General features: G+C 43.4%; 2 protein-coding genes across 2 annotated transcripts; both read right to left on the bottom strand.

Annotated features, from left to right (window-relative positions):
• Positions 1–8,768: 8,768 nt before the first annotated feature.
• On the bottom strand, positions 8,769–11,259 carry LOC112264062 (DNA replication complex GINS protein PSF2). Its single transcript, XM_024440665.2, has 5 exons — positions 11,048–11,259; positions 10,628–10,742; positions 10,372–10,471; positions 10,110–10,236; positions 8,769–9,816 (listed from the first exon to the last, which is right to left on the bottom strand). The coding sequence occupies exons 1-5, from the start codon at positions 11,135–11,137 to the stop codon at positions 9,685–9,687; spliced, it is 564 nt and encodes a 187-aa protein (XP_024296433.1). The 5' UTR covers positions 11,138–11,259; the 3' UTR covers positions 8,769–9,684.
• A 4,721-nt stretch (positions 11,260–15,980) lies between these two features.
• LOC112263773 (ER membrane protein complex subunit 8) lies at positions 15,981–19,962 on the bottom strand. The gene is made up of 5 exons (XM_024440353.2): positions 19,426–19,962; positions 19,070–19,146; positions 18,905–18,974; positions 18,706–18,800; positions 15,981–16,937 (listed from the first exon to the last, which is right to left on the bottom strand). Exons 1-5 carry the CDS (start codon positions 19,636–19,638, stop codon positions 16,778–16,780), a joined length of 615 nt encoding a protein of 204 aa, XP_024296121.1. The 5' UTR covers positions 19,639–19,962; the 3' UTR covers positions 15,981–16,777.
• Between the last annotated feature and the right edge of the window lie 851 nt (positions 19,963–20,813).

Here is a 20,813-nt window from a genome sequence, read left to right as displayed (position 1 = left end):
AGATTGGAGGAGAGAGACCATCTCGAATCCCACCGTACCTTCTCCGCTGTGCAATAGGGTTTCCGAGCCGGTCACGGGTGCACCTCAGCCACGCTCAAGGTACTAAACGATATCATAACCGCCATCGATAAAAGACAGTACTGTGCAGCCGTCTTCATCGACTTTGCCAAGGCTTTCGACTCTGTCAATCACCATATTCTTATCGGCAGACTCAGTAGCCTCGGTTTTTCGGATGACTGCCTTGCCTGGTTCACCAATTACTTTGCAGACAGAGTTCAGTGTGTCAAATCGGAGGGCATGCTGTCCGGTCCTCTGGCAGTCTCTATGGAGGTGCCACGGGGTTCAATCCTCGGGCCGACTCTTTTCTCTGTCTATATCAATGATGTTGCTCTTGCTGCGGGCGATTCCCTGATCCACCTCTACGCAGACGACACCATTCTATATACTTCCGGCCCGTCCTTGGACACTGTGCTATCTAACCTCCAAACGAGCTTCAATGCCATACAACACTCCTTCCGTGGCCTCCAACTGCTCTTAAACGCTAGTAAAACCAAATGCATGCTTTTCAACCGTTCGCTGCCTGCACCCGCACGCCTGACCAGCATCACCACCCTGGATGGTTCTGACCTTGAATATGTGGACATCTATAAGTACCTAGGTGTCTGGCTAGACTGTAAACTCTCCTTCCAGACTCATATCAAACATCTCCAATCGAAAATCAAATCAAGAATCGGCTTTCTATTCCGCAACAAAGCCTCCTTCACTCACGCCGCCAAACTTACCCTAGTAAAACTGACTATCCTACCGATCCTCGACTTCGGCGATGTCATCTACAAAATTGCTTCCAACACTCTACTCAGCAAACTGGATGCAGTTTCTCACAGTGCCATCCGTTTTGTCACTAAAGCACATTATACCACCCACCACTGCGACTTGTATGCTCTAGTCGGCTGGCCCTCGCTACATATTCGTCGCCAGACCCACTGGCTCCAGGTCATCTACAAGTCCATGCTAGGTAAAGCTCCGTCTTATCTCAGTTCACTGGTCACGATGGCAACACCCATCCATAGCACGCGCTCCAGCAGGTGTATCTCACTGATCATCCCTAAAGCCAACACCTCATTTGGCCGCCTTTCGTTCCAGTTCTCTGCTGCCTGTGACTGGAACAAATTGCAAAAATCGCTGAAGTTGGAGACTTTTATCTCCCTCACCAACTTCAAACATCTGCTATCTGAGCAGTTAACCGATCGCTGCAGCTGTACATAGTCTATCGGTAAATAGCCCACCCATTTTTACCTACCTCATCCCCATACTGTTTTTATTTATTTACTTTTCTGCTCTTTTGCACACCAATATCTCTACCTGTACATGACCTTCTGATCATTTATCACTCCAGTGTTAATCTGCTAAATTGTAATTATTCGCCTACCTCCTCATGCCTTTTGCACACAATGTATATAGACTCCCCTTTTTTTTCTACTGTGTTATTGACTTGTTAATTGTTTACTCCATGTGTAACTCTGTGTTGTCTGTTCACACTGCTATGCTTTATCTTGGCCAGGTCGCAGTTGCAAATGAGAACTTGTTCTCAACTAGCCTACCTGGTTAAATAAAGGTGAAATAAATAAATAAATAAATAAATATGAGGGAGTTGCTGTGTTGGTGCATGAGACACGGAATTCGTCCAACGGAGCGTGTCGAGGATTTGATGACACCTGGGTCAGCTCTCCATACTCGTCCTGAGGTGCGTGCTAGTTGTCTGGTGAAGACTGTGCCAGCCTCACGCACCAGGCCTCCTGTGCATCTCCCTAGCCTTGCACGTCCTGTGCCATCTCAGCACTACAGTGCTCCTAGCAGTGCTAACCGTGGCGAGCGTGGTGCTGGTCAGGCACCGTGTTATGCGGTGGTTCGCACGGTGTCCCCAGTACGCGTGCTTAGCCCGGTGCGCTACATCCTAGCTTCCCACATCTGCCGGGTTAGGGTGAAGATCCAGCCAGGGCGGTTAGTGCCAGCCCTGCTCTCAAGATCTCCAGTACGCCTTCACGGTCCGGTCCATCCAGTGCCACCTCCACACACCAGCCCTCCGGTGGCAGCTCCCCGCACCAGGCTTCCTGTGCGTGTCCTCGGCCCAGTACCACCAGTGCCAGCACCACGCATCAGGCCTACAGTGCGTTCCGCCTGTCCAGCGCTGCCGGAGCCTTCCTCCTCTCCAGCGTAACCAGAGTCTCCCGCCTGTTCGGCGCTGCCAGAGCTCCCGCCCCTCAGTCCAGAGGTGCAAGAGCCCCTCATTCCAGAGGTGCCAGAGCTCCTTAGTCCAGCGCTGCCAGAGCCTTCCTCTCCAGCGTTGCCGGAGCTTCCCGTCTGCCCAGCGCCGTCAGTGCCGCCAGTCAGCCAGGGGCCGTCAGTGCCGCCAGTCAGCCAGGGGCCGCCAGTCTGTCCAGCGCCGCCAGTCTGCCCAGCGCCGCCAGTGCCGCCAGTCTGCCCAGCGCCGCCAGTGCCGCCAGTCTGCCCAGTGCCACCAGTCAGCCAGGATCCGCCAGAGCCGCCAGTCTGCCAGGATCAGTTAGATCTGCCAGTCAGCCAGGATCCACCAGTCAGCCAGGATCTGCCAGAACTGCCAGTCAGCCAGGATCCGCCAGTCTGCCAGGATCCGCCACTCTGCCGGGATCCGCCAGTCAGCCAGGATCCGCCAGTCAGCCAGGATCCGCCATTCAGCCAGGGTCCGCCAGAGCCGTCAGTCAGCCAGGATTCGCCAGTCTGCCAGGATCCGCCATTCAGCCAGGATCTGCCAGTCAGCCAGGATCTGCCAGTCAGCCAGGATCTGCCGGAACCACCAGCCAGCCAGGATCTGCTAGATCCATCAACCTGTCGGAGCTTCCCCTCAGTCCCGAGCTTCCCCTCAGTCCCGAGCTTCCCCTCAGTCCCGAGCTTCCCCTCAGTCCCGAGCTACCCCTCAGTCCTGAGCTACCTCAGTCCGGAGCTGCCCCTCAGTCCAGTGGGGCCCGTTGTTAGGTTTCCTAGGCCAAGGTTAGCAGCGAGGGTCGCCACTCAAGGGACGCTAAGGAGGTGGACTAAGACAATTATGGAGTGGGGTCCACGTCCAGCGCCAGAGCCGCCACCGCGGACAGATGCCCACCCAGACCCTCCCCTATAGGTTTAGGTTGTGCGTTCGGAGTCCGCACCTTGGGGGGGGGGGTACTGTCACGTTCTGACCATCGTTCGTCTGTGTTTTCCTTGTTTTAGTGTTGGTCAGGACGTGAGCTGGGTGGGCATTCTATGTTGTGTGTCTGGTTTGTCTATTTCTATGTTTGGGCTGATATGGTTCTCAATCAGAGGCAGGTGTTAGTCATTGTCTCTGATTGGGAACCATATTTAGGTAGCCTGTTTTGTGTTGGGTTTTGTGGGTGATTGTTCCTGTCTCTGTGTTTGCACCAGATAGGGCTGTTTAGGTTTTCGCACGTTTATTGTTTTTGTTCGTTTATTCATGTATAGTGTCTTTATAAATTAAACATGAATAACCACCACGCTGCATTTTGGTCCGCTTCTCTTTCACCAGAAGAAAACCGTTACACATACTGTATAGCCTTCCCAACAGTCATCTCATGTTCACTTTTGGAAAACAGGATTTAGCAAGTTGGTGGCCATGAATCATGTCAAGCTAAACTTTGACACACACACACACACACACAATAATATGTCATTACACCGTAGCCTGTATGTGTGTAACTGTAGTACATGCATTTGTTAGAAAAATTACAGTAAAGCTTGACTGCTTTTTGATGAATAAATGTTGTTTTAATGAGGCAGTAGTGTAGGCTCACAGATATCTCTATAGACAGGTTTGTCACACCCTGATCTATTTCACCTGTCTTTGTGCTTGTCTCCACCCCCTCCAGTTGTCGCCCATCTTCCTCATTATCCCTAGTGTATTTATACCTGTGTTCTCTATTTGTCTGTTGCCAGTTTGTCTTGTCAAGCTTACCAGCGTGTTTTTCAGTGCTCCTGGTTTCCTAGTCTCTGTTTTTCTAGCCCTCCCGGTTCTGACCAGTTCTACCTGCCCTGACGCTGAGCCCGACTGCCTGATCATTCAGCCTGCTCTGACGCTGAGCCCGGCTGCCTGATCATTTAGCCTGCTCTGACACTGAGCCCGGCTGCCTAATCATTTAGCCTGCTCTGACGCTGTGCCCGGCTGCCTGATCTTTCAGCCTGCTCTGACGCTGAGCCCGACTGCCTGATCATTCTGCCTGCTCTGACGCTGAGCCCGGCTGCCTGATCATTCAGCCTGCTCTGACGCTGAGCCCGCCTGCCTGATCATTCAGCCTGCTCTGACTGCCTGATCATTCAGCCTGCTCTGTCTCTGAGCCCGGCTGCCTGATCATTCTGCCTGCGCTGACACTGAGTCCGCCTGCCTGACCATTCTGCCTGCTCTGACACTGAGCCCGTCTGCCTGACCCCGACCTGCCAATTGCCTGCCCCTTGTATTTCAATAAATATCAGAGACTCGAACCGTCTGCCTCCTGTGTCTGCATTGGGCCTCACCCTGTGTCGTTATAAGGTTAGCTGACAATGTCACGAAAACGATGTGCACGCTTCAATGGGGCAGAAGTCCATGTGTTGTTGCCTGATAGCTTGCAACAATGACAATAAGCTGCCTTGTGGGGAATCGTAGGTGTCTCGTTTCAGCTAGTTTTAACTTGTTCTTGATAGCATGTCTTGTTTTTTAGGCGTTTTGACTGTTGCCACATCTTTGCCATTGTGGCAACAACTGTAGAGATGTATTGGAGAGACAACAAGGTATTGATGTTTTCAATAAACATTGGAGATGAAATATAGTTTACATGCTGTCAACAATCTTAGCTAGCCCCATTTGTCAAAATGATCCAAGATTAGACCAGAAATAGATCCCACTTGTGACCAATGTAAGCAGGCTCCTGATACTTTATTACACATGTTTTGGACATGGCCGAAATGGACAGATTTCTGGATATCAATTTTTGAAACCTTTTCTAAGATACTGGAGAGACTTACAGAACCTTCTTTCTTTACTGCATAATTAAGAGTGGCACCACAGGAGGCCCCTCAACAGTTCTATGGAGTGGCACTACAGGAGGCCTCTCTAAACAGTTCTATGGAGTGGCACCACAGGAGACCCCTCTAAACAGTTCTATGGAGTGGCACTACAGGAGGCCTCTCTAAACAGTTCTATGGAGTGGCACTACAGGAGGTCCCTCTAAACAGTTCTATGGAGTGGCACCACAGTAGACCCCTCTAAACAGTTCTATGGAGTGGCACCACAGTAGACCCCTCTAAACAGTTCTATGGAGTGGCACCACAAGAAGCCCCTCTAAACAGTTCTATGGAGTGGCACCACAGTAGACCCCTCTAAACAGTTCTATGGAGTGGCACCACAGTAGCCCCTCTAAACAGTTCTATGGAGTGGCACCACAGGAAGCCCCTCTAAACAGTTCTATGGAGTGGCACCACAGTAGACCCCTCTAAACAGTTCTATGGAGTGGCACCACAGTAGGTCCCCTCTAAACAGTTCTATGGAGTGGCACCACAAGAAGCCCCTCTAAACAGTTCTATGGAGTGGCACCACAAGGGCCCCTCTAAACAGTTCTATGGAGTGGCACCACAGTAGACCCCTCTAAACAGTTCTATGGAGTGGCACTACAGGAGGTTCCTCTAAACAGTTCTATGGAGTGGCACCACAAGAAGCCCCTCTAAACAGTTCTATGGAGTGGCACCACAAGAGGCCCCTCTAAACAGTTCTATGGAGTGGCACCACAAGAGGCCCCTCTAAACAGTTCTATGGAGTGGCACCACAGTAGACCCCTCTAAACAGTTCTATGGAGTGGCACCACAAGAGGCCCCTCTAAACAGTTCTATGGAGTGGCACCACAGTAGACCCCTCTAAACAGTTCTATGGTTTATTTGGTTTATTTTTTAACTTTTGGTTTTACATATCTTTGTATTTTTTTTACTATTCGATTATATTATTCATTGTATATCATGCCTGCTTTCAGTCTAGTTTTGGGGTGGGGCTCTAATAGAGCATGAGGGGGGTTGATTTGGTAGGGGATCCGTGTGTGTTCTGCCCTCTACCTGTCTGTCCATTATCTGAATAATCATTCAAAAATGCCAAATAACTTTCGGTTGTGTTGCTAAAGAACCCATCTATACTATCTTGAACGGAGGCGTCATCAGAGTTTCAGAACATTCAGGGCTCAGCCCTGAAAACCTGGGGCTGACTCGCCGCGAGGGGGAAGGGTGAAATAATATGACCTATAATAAAGAATAGCATGTACTACGCCACCTTTTTTATACATGAGGGGAGGTTATCACATCTAGCCATAATGGTCCTGGAAGCGTAGCCAGAATGGTCTCTTCCGGGATGGTCCCGGATGCATAGCCTGGCTACGCACTTAAATATGAACCTCTACATAGGCTATAACGTGACAAGATATACATTCATTCATATTTAATATGATTAATTCAACCTGAACAACAGTAGTCATTGCGTGGGTTAACCAGAGATGGAAGAAGAAGGACTTCTCTGTGGGTGGATGACATTTCTCAAGTCAGCTGAGGTCTGATTCTCCACTCTATCGTTTCTTAGGAACTGTGCAACATGCGGCAGGGTTGACCACTCCCACATGGAAAACACTTCCTGAGGTGTTACATCTATTCTGTCAGTAAATAGAAAGGCTACACAACATTGTTAATAATAAAACCTGTATGATTCTATTCCATGGTCTTACCAGGGAGGAAGACTCATACTAGTTAGCTGTAGTTGGACAGGTGTGTTGTTCTTACCAGCGCTATCTAGGGCTGTAATTCTCCTGCAGCAAACCATATTCTTGTGAGGACATTATTACATGAAATCAAGTCAGTTTACACCGACAACACTGCAACGCTAGACATTTTATGAAGAATGCATACGCTGAGGCAAAGTTCTGTGCATAGTTATTTGGACATAGACTGAAGCTAAAACTTTTCATTTGGCTCTATACTCCAGCATTTTGGATTTGAGATCAAATGTTTTCTATAAGGTGACAGTACAGAATGTCACCTTTTATTTGAGGGTATTTTCATACATATCTGTTTTATCATTTATAAATGAAAGCACTTTATGTATGTATCTAGTCCCTCCATTTGAATGCGTCATAAGTATTCTGAGAAATTCACTTATAGTGTATTCAATTTAGTCAAGTTAAGTATTTGGTCCCATATTCCTAGCACGCAATGACTATATCAAGCTTGTGACTCTACAAACTTGTTTCAGTTTTTCCCTGAAATTCCAAAGTACTCATTACATTTTGAACGGCTAGCATGACAGAAAAATGGTCCAGTTCACGCACTTATCAAGAGAGTATCTCTGGTCATCCCTATTGCCTCTGATCTGGCAGACTCACTAAACACAAATGCTTCGTTTGTAAATTATGTCTGTGTTGGAGTGTGCCCCTGGTTATCCATAAATAAATCAATTGTGCCATCTAGTTTGTTTAATATAGGGAATTTTAAATGATTTATACTTCTACTTTCAATACTTAAGTATATTTTAGCAAATACATTTACTTTTGATACTTAAGTATATTTAAAACCAAATACTTTTAGACTTTTACTCAAGTAGCGTTTTATTGGGTGACTTTCACTTTTACTTGAGTAATTTTCTATTTTCTTTACTTTTACTTACTGACTGCGACATCATGTCAAAGGAGCGGTCCTTAGTAAAACATGCACCCAGCTGGACTGCTTCATGGCACAGACATGGCAAAGCAATCACTGAATTTATCTCGAGTAGGCAGATATAAATATACTGAACAAAAATGTTACGCAACATGCAACAACTTCAAAGTTTTTACAGAGTTACAGTTCATATAAGGAGATAAGTCATATTGAAACATATAACTTAGGCCCTAATCTATGGATTTCACATGATCGGGTAGGGGTGCAGCCATGGGTGGGCCTTGGAGGGCATAGGCCCACCCACTTGGCAGCCAGGCCCAGCCAACCAGAATGATTTTTTTCCGCACAAAGGGGCTTTATTACAGACAGAAATACTTAATTCCCTATTTTTATTTCTATCTGTTTTATTATACTGTTGTTGTGTGCTAGATCTTATGGGTTGAAAAGTGTTTTTTTCCTCAGACATAAACAACTCCAGGTGAAAGCCTAAGGTCAGAGCTAGATGAATAACATTTTGCTAGATTCATGACTACAGCCATAGCAATTTGGATGTCAGCTCAACTTTAATAAACTTAACTGGAAAAGCTGATATGCTTCAGTTTTCTGCCAGATGACTGGTTTCACATTTTGTTTCCAGCAATTATAAGGTAAAATAGATCTAAAACAATTGTAAATTCTAACTACAATCCCATTATCTAAACGGTTTACTCATTTAGCTAGCTCTTATCAATCTGTAAATTGCAGTGCATGGAGGATGGTATTATTTCTATTGGAAACTGACAGGTTGCTCAGTCTTATTAGTTGTATCATGCGTAATGGGGGTAGAATTATGAGGGTATTAAGTTAAAAAACAGTGTAGAATACAACGTATCTGTAGACACACCTCCTTTTCTTTAATCGCCACCCCAAACCAATAGCGGTATGATTAGCATGCTATTCTCAAGCTTAAATTCAAGGAGAGAATACACATAGTGTACATGCCAACTGTCTTATGTATCCAGAGGCATACATGTAGAAATCAGGGTTATGAGGTGTCCCCTGGCCTAACATAAGGGGATGTACTTTGTCACAACACACACTTAACAAAAATATATAGATATTTTAATTACACATACTGAAACATTACATGTTATAACATGTTTCGCATGTTGCTTCTTTGATTTCCCAATGTAGGCCTGCAGCCCTCCATCTATAACATGTTGTTCTTCTTCCTCAAACTAGACTTACCGGTCTATTCAGAATCATACAAGGCTAGAAACCTGTTACACAAGGTATCTATCGCTAAACCATCACTGCTACCTCTATTAAGCATGACATTTATACTAATATTTTAAAAGGCATCAACCCAGATTTTGGGGGGAAAAGTCCAACCATACATGGATCAGCCAGACCAAAGCAGAGTGTTTCCTCCAGGGAGTCCATGACCTGCTGAAGAGGACTGCCGAAGCTTCAACTAGAAACAAATCCAGTTGGAATCAGATAGTTGGGGCATGACAACTTCAGATAAGTGCTCCCACTTCATAAGATCTGCTGCTCAGCTCTGTCTTCACTAGGACCAGACTTAGGGCCCTATAAATTTGTTTTACTTTTTGTGAGTCAATTTGATTTTTTCTAAATTTCCATTTAGTTGTCACACAAAAAAACAACACTTTTTTTTAATAGAAAAGTCCACAAGAATGATTAAACCACATCAGAAATGTACTCTTCAGAAAGTAGCAGGAAATACAAATCACTGATGCATTCTGTTCATGCCTTATGATAAACTTGGGCTAATTAATGTTCAATAAGATTCCCTACTAAGTTCAATGCATTTTAGAATTTTGTTGAATTCTGATTTAATGTCTGGATTCCATGATTCTGTCCACGCTCTCCGTATTACAGATTTGATTTTACTTTGCAGCTGGTGCAAATGCTTAGTAAAGCTGGGCCTAAGTCTGCTCCATCTTGCTTAGGAGAAGGAGAGGCTGCGGCGCAGGTCTCGTCCGTAAATACAGATCATTGGTGGTCCTGGGCTTTGCCCCCACTGGAGCCGGGCTGCAAGTTGGAGCGCAGCTTATACATGCAGTTGAGAGTGTCCAGCAGGAACGACCGTGTCGTGTTAATCTCCATCAGAGTTAGGTTGTCCAGCTGGAGAGGGAAAGATGGAGAGGGAGATGAAAAGAGAGGAGAATGTAAATAAGGGAAGAAATAATGTTTCTACACAAAGTTCATAGACAGATGCATTCATCCAACTATACTTTACTTCTATCATCTTATTAATGCCACGTCTATCTTGCTGCCTTGTTGACAATATGACCCGGTGGCGCTGACTACTGTTCCATTTGAGCAGGGAGGTCTGCCCTTGTCGGTTTTTCCGGTCAAATGACCGGCCATAACCCGGTGCCCCCCGGTTATAATCGAACTTCCTCAGTGATTGATACCTTGGCGTGTGCTTCCTGCTGGCTGATGAAGCTGTCAGCGGAGAGGCGGAGCTTGGCGATGCGCGTGTCCCAGATGTCCTTCACCAGTGTACGGATCTCATCCGCTTTGGGAATGTTATCAGATGCACTGCAGAGAAACAGGGATATATGACAACAGCTTGAACACACCTTCCAATTCCAGTTAAATTATAAATCAATAGCTGTATCCAAACTAAGACAATATATCCAAGCTTAAAGTTAGGAGGTGTAGGATGATACTGACTGGTTGAGTAGCAGCTTGGTCAGCTCCATGTAGTATGGACTGGGGACAGGGGTGAATGTGTCTTCCTTCCTCTCTAGCTCTCTTATCTCCTCCAGTTTCTCTGCACACAGATGAAAAAGGAAAGAAGTTCAGCTCTGACATTGGTTTACGAGAGGCACCATCTTTGTAGACAATATATTAACATACATCATTTATACATATATTATTTAACCAGGATTATGATAAACGCTCAGAGATACCCGTCTCCTTAACTTACCTACATCCATCCACTCTGGTGGCACTATCCTGCATTTCTGCCTCTGTTTCAGATTGAGGGCCAGCCACACAGGCACGTCGACAGGTAGCCCTGGGTTAAAAGGACCAAGATCACCCTGGAGACAGAAATCCACTTCTGAGTCATACAGAATGTAAACAAACTTACAGTGTCAGTAACGCGTTAGCTAGTTAGCCATGTGCCATCCCCATGGATCTGGCATAAAAACATGGGAGTCTGGAGTGTAGCTAGCTAGTTAGATGGCTAGTAAATTGCTGTGGGCTGTATTAATTTGGCTAGCTAGTAGTTATGAATCAGCTAGTTATTAAACAACATCCGTGATCAGGCCAGAAAAATAGCCAGGCTAACCTCGTAACTAAACAAGAAACTGGTTAGCTATGCTAAAGACGTTAACCAACTCACCCCGATCAAGTAGATTTTGTCAAGACTGAAATTGGGGATAATCTTCACTAACTCCTTCTCGGCAAGGAATTCGACCTCAGAAGGGTCCATTATAACCGTACTTTTATCGTTTTACGTGTAATGTTATCTCCGCAGCAACAGTGCCTATCGACGCTTTCGCAAGTTCCCGCGAAATATTCAGAGTAGTGTCACAGCAAACACGGAAGTCCCGCCTCCTCTCCAAATCAGTCAATTGCATACAATCGTCACTGGGTGGAAGTATTTACCCACACTAGAGGCACAGACGCACAACATGGCCAGAGACCGTAGAGAAAGACCTGCAGAGAGAAACAACACTTCATGTAGCCACCTGAAATAATTAGATGGTTTAATATGGGGTCGATTCCGACACGAGTTAAGCGTGCGTAAATGGAACGTAGGCTAATTCCCTTTTTATGCACTTTTCTATCTATGTGTTTGCTGACCTTGATTCTATTCAACCCGCTATTCATTCCGGCTGGAGAGCTAAGAAATTAAGGTGTGGCGGAGATATGTCCAAAAAGAAAAACGTACTGAACAGTGTTCAATAGGAATGGGGTAATTAACAATGGGATTTAAAAGTGTTTTCTAAAGTTGATTATTATAATTATTATAATTATATTATTATTCATATTAATATTACTAGTATTATTAATATTACCATGAAAAATAACGTTTTGTTATTTATAACTGTTATTTCCATGATAACTATTTGGTCATCATTATTTTTAATGCTGTTAACAATAATGTCAATGTTATAATCAGGCTGACTAGCTCTCGTTCAGGCAAATGAGAAATAAGTCCACTCAGGCTATCCGGAAGGTCAACGTTAGTTACTTTAAGGAGCAGTTCTCTCTCTGTGGGTCTAACCCCAAGAAGTTCTAGAAAATGGTTAAAGACCTGGAGAATAAACCCTCGTCCTCACAGCTGCACATGTCCCTTAAAGTTGATGATGTGGTTGTTACTGACAAGAAGTACATGGCTGAACTCTTTAATCAACACTTCATTAAGTCAGGATTCCTATTTGACTCAGCCATGCCTCCTTGCCCATCCAACATTTCCTCATCTCCCACCCCTTCTAATATGACTATCCCCAATTCTTCTCCCTCTTTTTCCCCTGCCCGCCTCATAGTTTCTCCCTGCAGGCAGTCACTGAGTCCGAGGTGCTAAAGGAGCTCCTGAAACTTGACCCCAAAAAAACATCTGGGTCAGATGGTTTAGACCCTTTCTTCTTTAAGGTTGCTGCCCCTATCATCTCCAAGCCTATCTCCAACATGTTTAACCTGTCTCTCCTTTCTGGGGAGGTTCCCATTGCTTGGAAGGCAGCCATAGTTCGTCCCTCCTCGGATTTTGTGTTAAATGCTCTACAACAAATCTTTCTTACTGTCCAACAAGCTTTCTCTGCCCTTAATCTTGTTCTGAACACCTCCAAAACAAAGGTCATGTGGTTTGGTAAGAAGAATGCCCCTCTTCTCACAGGTGTGATTACTACCTCTGAGGGTTTAGAACTTGAAGTAGTCACCTCATACAAGTACTTGGGAGTATGGCTAGACAGTACACTGTCCTTCTCTCGGCACATATCAAAGCTGCAGGCTAAAGTTAAATCTAGACTTGGTTTCCTATATTGTAATAGCACCTCTTTCACTCCAGCTGCCAAACTAACCCTGATTCAGAATGTATAGATCGGCAGGTACGGGTGCTCTCGAGCGGCTAGATGTTCTTTACCATTCGGCCATCAGATTTTCCTCCAATGCTCCTTATAAGTCACATCACTGCACTCTATACTCTTCTGTAAACTGGTCATCTCTGTATACCCGTCTCAAGACCCATTGGTTGATGCTTATTTATCAAACCCTCTTAGGTCTCACTCCCCCCTATCTGAGATTCCTAATACAGCCCTCATCCTCCACATACAGTACAACACCCGTTCTGCCAGTCACATTCTGTTGAAGGTCCCCAAAGCACACACATCCCTGCGTCACTCCTCTTTTCAGTTCACTGCAGCTAGTGACTGGAACGAGCTGCAACAAACACTCAAACTGGACGGTTTTATCGCCATGTCTTCATTCAAAGACTCAATCATGTCAGTTGTGGATGCTTTGTGGGATGTATTGTTATCTCTACCTTCATGCCCTTTGTGCTGATGTTTGTGCCCAATAATGTCTGTACCATGTTGTGTTGCTACCATGTTGTTGTCATGTTGTGTTGCTACCATGCTGTCTTGTCATGTGTTGCTTCCTTGCTATGTTGTTGTCTTAGGTCTCTCTTTATGTAGTGTTGTGTTGTCTCTCTTGTCGTGATGTGTGTTTTGTCCTATATTTATATTTTATTGATTGATTTATTTTGAATCCCAGCCCCCGTCCCCACAGGAGGCTTTTTGCCTTTTGGTAGACCGTCATTGTACATAAGAATTTGTTCTTAACTGACTTGCCTAGTAAAATAAAGGTTAAATAAAATAAAATACAAAAAATACAAATATTATTTGTGCTATAATGGCAATTAACTTGATTCCTTTTTGTCTACAGATATGCTCTATTCCGATTATGACACAATTCCCTCATTATTCCACCACCTTTATGCCCTAGGAAACCATGAATAAGGTCAAGCGAACCTACCGTTTCCTAGTGGAAAAAGCATCTACTTAATTTTTTCCCCATAGAAATAACAGCATTCTCCATGCACTGTAATTCATCAACTGATAAGAGCTATCGATCAGATCTGGGTAAATGAGTAATCCGTTTGGTGAAAGGGATGGTAACTAGACAGCAATTTTTGCATATGATTTTCCCTTATGATCCTTGGAGACTAATGTGAAACCAGTCAAGTAGAAGCAAACAAAAAATCATATAAACACGAACAATTAAATAGGCTACAAATGGCTGTGCCGTTATTCAGAATTGTAATTGTGTGCCCTCACAATTTAAGTGGATGAAATGTGGAGACCCAAGCTACAGGCTTCTGTAGGGCTGAACCTGCCGAGTGATGTATACGCTTTAGAATGTTTCAATTATATACCCAGAGTTTTCTCAATTTTATTTCACAATTTGTATCATGTTAAATATTAGCCACTATCAGGACCCACCATCAGTAATACCCAAATACATTTACAACTGTCAATTTAGTGTTTGTTTTCTTCCATTTGATGTTATTATATTTTGCATCATTCCATTCCATTTACCTTTCTTTCCTGTCAAGCCTGTGTAGTTATTCCTGAGGGTCGCTAGCATAGTAACAGAAAGGATGCAAGATCGAATCCCCGAGCTGACAAGGTACAAATCTGTTGTTCTGCCCCTGAACAAGGCAGTTAACCCACTGTTCCTAGACCGTCATTGAAAATAATAATGTGTTCTTAACTGGCTTGCCTAGTTAAATAAAGGTGAAATAAATAAGAAATGAGTGGATCATATTAGGGTAATGTTGTGCAATAGTGTGGGACATGTAGCCTATTAGAATAATGATGGAACTCGGACCACACATACCCATTGTCATATAGTTCCATGATTAGTGAGGATTATTGTAGATTAATAGGACTGTTGTTCAACATTTACTGCCTGCTTTTTCCCACATTCCAATATTTAGTGGTTTAAACTCGATTTTGACAACTTTCAGGATGAAACAAAACCACTATTTTCGATTCATCAATATATTTTGTGCATAAAGGCTCTTATTAATGAGTCATACATACTTTCCTAACCCTAAAATCTACCAGTTGGTGCTGAAATGGAGACGAAAATATCCATATATTTACATCTTTCTTTCATTGATCCCTGTATTCTGAGCCCCTTCTCTCTATGTTTCCTAGTATGTCTACAACATTCTAATTAAAGGTACCCCATATTTAAAGGGATGGCTTAAGATAAATGTACTATAAATCCTATTGAATGAAAACTCCACAAGAATATCTGTTGGCCAAATGTATTCAGCACATGCAAGGGAATCCCCTCAAATGTCCTACTGCTTAATCTCATGTTCCACGTATAGAATGTTAGTTCAAAAGTATTGTGGAGCTCCTGCACCTAAATATAAACAGTAATGGCACCCAAAACAAGTATGGACATCTATTTCAGTCCAAGCACTAGGTAAGTCTGATTACTAACTACTGAGAAGTGCTTAGGAAAGGCGTGTGTACATTTCCTGTCGGAATGGGGCCCTAGGGTAGTAGTTCCATCATGTTCTCAGGTTATGGAAAGTTCTTCGGGGTATGTGCTCTTTCAGGAATCAGTTTTTCACCATACCATTTGTCAAGGCCCCTTACTTCAACCAGAGATCGTTTAGAATAACATTTTCTATAATGTTTCAGCTTCTATATCTTGTCTTGATGCACCCTCATAGATTGGAAAGTATTTCCCGAGTGGTGCAGCGGTCTAAGGCACTGCATTGTAGTGCTTGAGGCATCACAACAGACCCGGGTTTGATCTCGGGCTGTGTCACAACCGTCCGTGACCGGGAGTCCCATAGGGTGGCGCACAATTTGCGCAGTGTCGTCCGGGTTAGGGGAGGGTTTGGCTGGGGGAGGGGTTTTACTTGGCTCATTACGCTCTAGCAACTCCTTGTGGCGGGAAGGGCGCCTGCAGGCTGACTTCAGTCGTCAGTTGAACGGTGTTTCCTCCCACACATTGGTGCAGCTTGCTTCCAGGTTAAGCGGGCGGGTGTTAAGCGAGGTTTGGCGGGTCATGTTTCGGAAGACGCATGACTTGACCGTTGCCTCTCCCGAGCCCGTTGGGAGTTGCAGCAATGAGACAAGGTCTAAAAAGGGAGGGGGGGAAATAAATGGAAAGTATTTTCCATTAATATCCACTGTATGCTGTCTCAACCCAAAGTGATGGAACACTGCATCCTAAATTTAACACTCAGCTCATTCAGCGCTGGAGTAAGGGAGTGATTTTAGAAAAAGGCATTAAAAACATGCACAATATCTGAAAAGTTACATTTTATTTGTACATTCTGTTGAAACAAAATTTTTTACAAAAAGGTTTAATATATCAAAACCTCAAATTATTTTATTTAGACTTATCTTAATCCAACCTGAAATATATAATTAATGAATCAATAATAATAACATGGATATGCTTTTATCCCGAGTGACTTAGTTTATTACCTATCCAATAACATAATTTATTTCAGCAATTAAAGTAAAGAATCAGATCATCTTTTAACAAATAAATACTAAGCTATCTCTTATAAGAAAAACAGGAGGAAAACAGTTCTCTGAGAATATAAACATTAAGACTTAATAGGTAGTGAAATAAAACAACATATCTCGTTGATTACAATTCTGTAATATTTCAATAAGTCACATCTCAGAACAATAATTTATGTCTATCATCTCTGTAACACTATTTCTGAAGAACCTAAAGTATTCAATAAGTCAAAATAAATGATATTCATGTTTCCCTACCATTCAGAATTACACATACATCTTCATTAATTATTAGCATACAAAAACCATGAGACAGAAAATGAACACGTTGCATTGAATGACACCAACGTCTTGATCCTCCCTACTACGGGATCAAAGATCCCAATGGTACCTGTGTCCTGCTTGCCCATAAAAATAGACTGGCCAGTGCTCCGAAAGCTCTCTTCCCTGTGAGAGCAATTCACTAGGAACAAAGACTTAGCATTCCTGCGCTACAGTAGTATTAGCACGGCCAACGCCGTTTTGGCCGCAATGCCTTTGTCTAGTGCAGTGCAGTCACTCGACTGGGAGGCTTAGCACAGGTGCAGCACAGACTTGTTGATCTCAGGGTTGGTCCAGTCATTCCTGAGGTCGTCTAGGTGATTGTCGAAGTCGATCAGGCTCTCGTAGGACCTGCCTTCCAGCAGAGCCGACGTGATCTTCTGAGCCTCACACCAGTCCTCAAAGCAGTCTCTAGAACACACACAAACCAACACTCCAGAACCTCAGCTCCACCTTCAATAATCACAAATCAAATCGCATTTGTCACAAGTGGCAAATATAACTGGTGTAGACTTCACCGTGAAATGCTCGCTTACGAGCCCTTCCCAACAATGCAAAGTTTAAAAATAAAATAGTAACACGAGGAATAATTTAAAATACACAAGAATGGATCAATATACAGGGAGTACCAGTACCAGATCAATGTGCAGTGGTATATACAGGGAGTACCAGTACCAGATCAATGTGCAGAGGTATATACAGGGAGTATGAGTACCAGATCAATGTGCAGTGGTATATACAGGGAGTACCAGTACCAGATCAATGTGCAGTGGTATATACAGGGAGTACCAGTACCAGATCAATGTGCAGAGGTATATACAGGGAGTATGAGTACCAGATCAATGTGCAGTGGTATATACAGGGAGTACCAGTACCAGATCAATGTGCAGTGGTATATACAGGGAGTACCAGTACCAGATCAATGTGCAGTGGTATATACAGGGAGTACCAGTACCAGATCAATGTGCAGTGGTATATACAGGGAGTACCAGTACCAGATCAATGTGCAGTGGTATATACAGGGAGTACCAGTACCAGATCAATGTGCAGAGGTATATACAGGGAGTACCAGTACCAGATCAATGTGCAGAGGTATATACAGGGAGTACCAGTACCAGATCAATGTGCAGAGGTATATACAGGGAGTACCAGTACCAGATCAATGTGCAGTGGTATATACAGGGAGTACCAGTACCAGATCAATGTGCAGTGGTATATACAGGGAGTACCAGTACCAGATCAATGTGCAGTGGTATATACAGGAGTACCAGTACCAGATCAATGTGCAGAGGTATATACAGGGAGTACCAGTACCAGATCAATGTGCAGTGGTATATACAGGGAGTACCAGTACCAGATCAATGTGCAGTGGTATATACAGGGAGTACCAGTACCAGATCAATGTGCAGTGGTATATACAGGGAGTACCAGTACCAGATCAATGTGCAGTGGTATATACAGGGAGTACCAGTACCAGATCAATGTGCAGTGGTATATACAGGGAGTACCAGTACCAGATCAATGTGCAGAGGTATATACAGGGAGTACCAGTACCAGATCAATGTGCAGAGGTATATACAGGGAGTACCAGTACCAGATCAATGTGCAGAGGTATATACAGGGAGTACCAGTACCAGATCAATGTGCAGAGGTATATACAGGGAGTACCAGTACCAGATCAATGTGCAGTGGTATATACAGGGAGTACCAGTACCAGATCAATGTGCAGTGGTATGAGGTATTTGAGGTAGATATGTACATGAAGGCAGGGTAAAGTGACTAGGCATCAGGATAGATAATAATCTTAAAATAAATATCTACCACACTAGGTTCTATTTCACTAACAGATATTGACATAGTGTATACCATGTAGTTCCAAATCTTTTTCTTTGGACAGGAATAAGACACCCATCAAGAAATGATGCTTCCACAAGTCTAAAACTGCTGTAGTGTTGCAATGCGGTATGCAAGGCTGACCATATAATTACATATTAGAACTCATTTTTGATCCAATCAGTAATTTTACAGAATCTCTGAGAGGTCGACAGCCTGTGTTTATGGTATAGCTGTTAAGACTGTCAATTGTCTGCATGTCCAAATCTTTTTGGATAAATGGCTGTTCAGTAGCTTTGATATATCTAGCCCACATTACATATTAGGAAAGCTCAGGAACACTTACGCATTACAGTCCCTGCATTTCCACTTGTTTTCATGGTGGTCATAGATGGCTAATATGGGCTCATAGCAGCCCATGGTGAATCTGGTGCTGTCCACCTGAGGAACACAACATTATTAGAGATACAGTGGTCAGTGTAGATCTTATGTGTGAATTCAGTAATGTGGCAGTTCTGATACAGGATGGCTAACAGAGGATTTACCATAATCATTGCTGCTTCACTGAAGTTCTCTGCAATCCTGGCCCCAACTTTTTCAGCAAACTGGTTAGGTCTGTGGGAGTCAAAAGAAGACAGAGTACCTTGTGTACCATATCAACACAACTCTCCACAGAGCACGAAAAGGATCCTGTATCAAAATCTTGTTACCTGAAGTCCTTTGTGCGCTCGTTGGCTTGGTAATACCCAGCTATGACATATTTATTCTCTTTACACCACGTGTCAATCTGGATGTGAGGAAAGAAAAAAATGATTAGCTTGTTTGACTAACCTCAACACCAATGTGAAGGAAGTTTCTGATAAACTCCACCAATGGAGAAGTTCATCAGACACTTCCTTCACTATGATGTTGCGTTTAGCTTGACGTGTCAGGAGGCTTGACAGCTGTTAAATGCACTTCTACTTCAACAGGCCCAGCAACTTGCTGTGGTGAACATGCAATGGAGTAACATGAACATTTTTTAAACATGATGTGAATAGAAGATAAAGACGATCAATTCACTCACCAATGTAAGTGCCACTTCCAGCATAGGTGCCAATGCAAGTGTGCCGTGGAATAGTGGTATACAATCCACACAGAGGATTGGAGTGGAGTGACTGTCTTTTTTCTTCTCCTTCTGTTTCTCAGCAACCAGTAATCCGTTCACGGCGCAATGGGGATATTTAGCAGCATGCAAAAGCATCTTGCAATAAGCTTGAGTTGTCAATTTAATACTCATTCTTATTTCGAGATAAACACTAAACTAGCTAATTGTATAAGGATGGTCTGGAGACTGCTAGCTTGACAGCTAGCCAACGGATATCATACCCGATACAACAGAGGGACAGTGACAGCTCTGCCAGGTTGACTACGGTAATCGAGTCTCTTATAACTAGCTACCTACATAAAGGTCACTTTTCGTGAATGTTACAGTGCATTAATGTTGTATGTTGGTCACGACGGTAACGTTATATCCTACTACAAATGAACGCTGCTTGGCTTCTCTGGTGGTTTGCACTGGTACTATACTACACACACACACACCGCTGTGAAACAGGCAAGAATAACTAAGTACTTCTGGGTCACGTATATTTGGAATCCTTCAGAATAAAAATCCAGCCCTGTAAACTTTGTAAATTAATAACTAGGGCGAAAATGATGGAAAATGTGCACAATTATCGATATATTGTATACTACTTATCATACAAATAATAATTAAGCGTAATTATATAAGACATTGTCATTTATTTGTTGATGTTTATTTTTTAAAGCCTAAATGGTCATCAATGTTTTTTGTGTGTGTACTCATTTATTGCACCTTACAAAAGTATTTGTACATTGTGTCACAGTAAAAGGGGGTTCCACTCTACTCAGGAGCACTTCTTGTTTCCAAATACACTGAGTTTACACCCAGAGGAGTGTTGCTGTTCCTTTTGGTGGCACTTAAAGAGTGGCCCGTCATCTTAAATCCAATTGTTTTTTTTTTCATATTGGACATACATATTGTACCTATCTGTACATTGTGTCACAGTAAAAGGGGGGTCATTCTACTCAGGAGCACATTTAGTTTCCAAATACACAGAGTTTACACCTTGAGGAGCATCACTGCTGATTTGGTGGCCTTTAAAATGTGGCCCATCAACTTAAATCCAATGTCTAATATGAAAAAACTGTTTGATTTAAGTTGATGGGTCACCAAATGAGCAGCGACACTCCTCTGGGTGTAATCTCTGTGGATTTGGAAACTTTGAGTGCTCCTAAGTAGAATGGATTGTGTACTACTATGCAAAAAGCAAAACGTACTGAACAGGGTTCAATACGAATGGGTTAATTAAGAATGGTATTTACAAGTCTTTTCGAAAGTTCATTATTATAATTATTGTAATATTATTAATATTGTTATTACTATTAGTA

Source organism: Oncorhynchus tshawytscha, unplaced genomic scaffold, assembly GCF_018296145.1.
Source record: "Oncorhynchus tshawytscha isolate Ot180627B unplaced genomic scaffold, Otsh_v2.0 Un_scaffold_4_pilon_pilon, whole genome shotgun sequence".
Classification (NCBI taxonomy): domain Eukaryota; kingdom Metazoa; phylum Chordata; class Actinopteri; order Salmoniformes; family Salmonidae; genus Oncorhynchus; species Oncorhynchus tshawytscha.
Note: the sequence above shows the minus strand (reverse complement) of the source record. Positions and strands in the feature narration are given on the sequence as shown.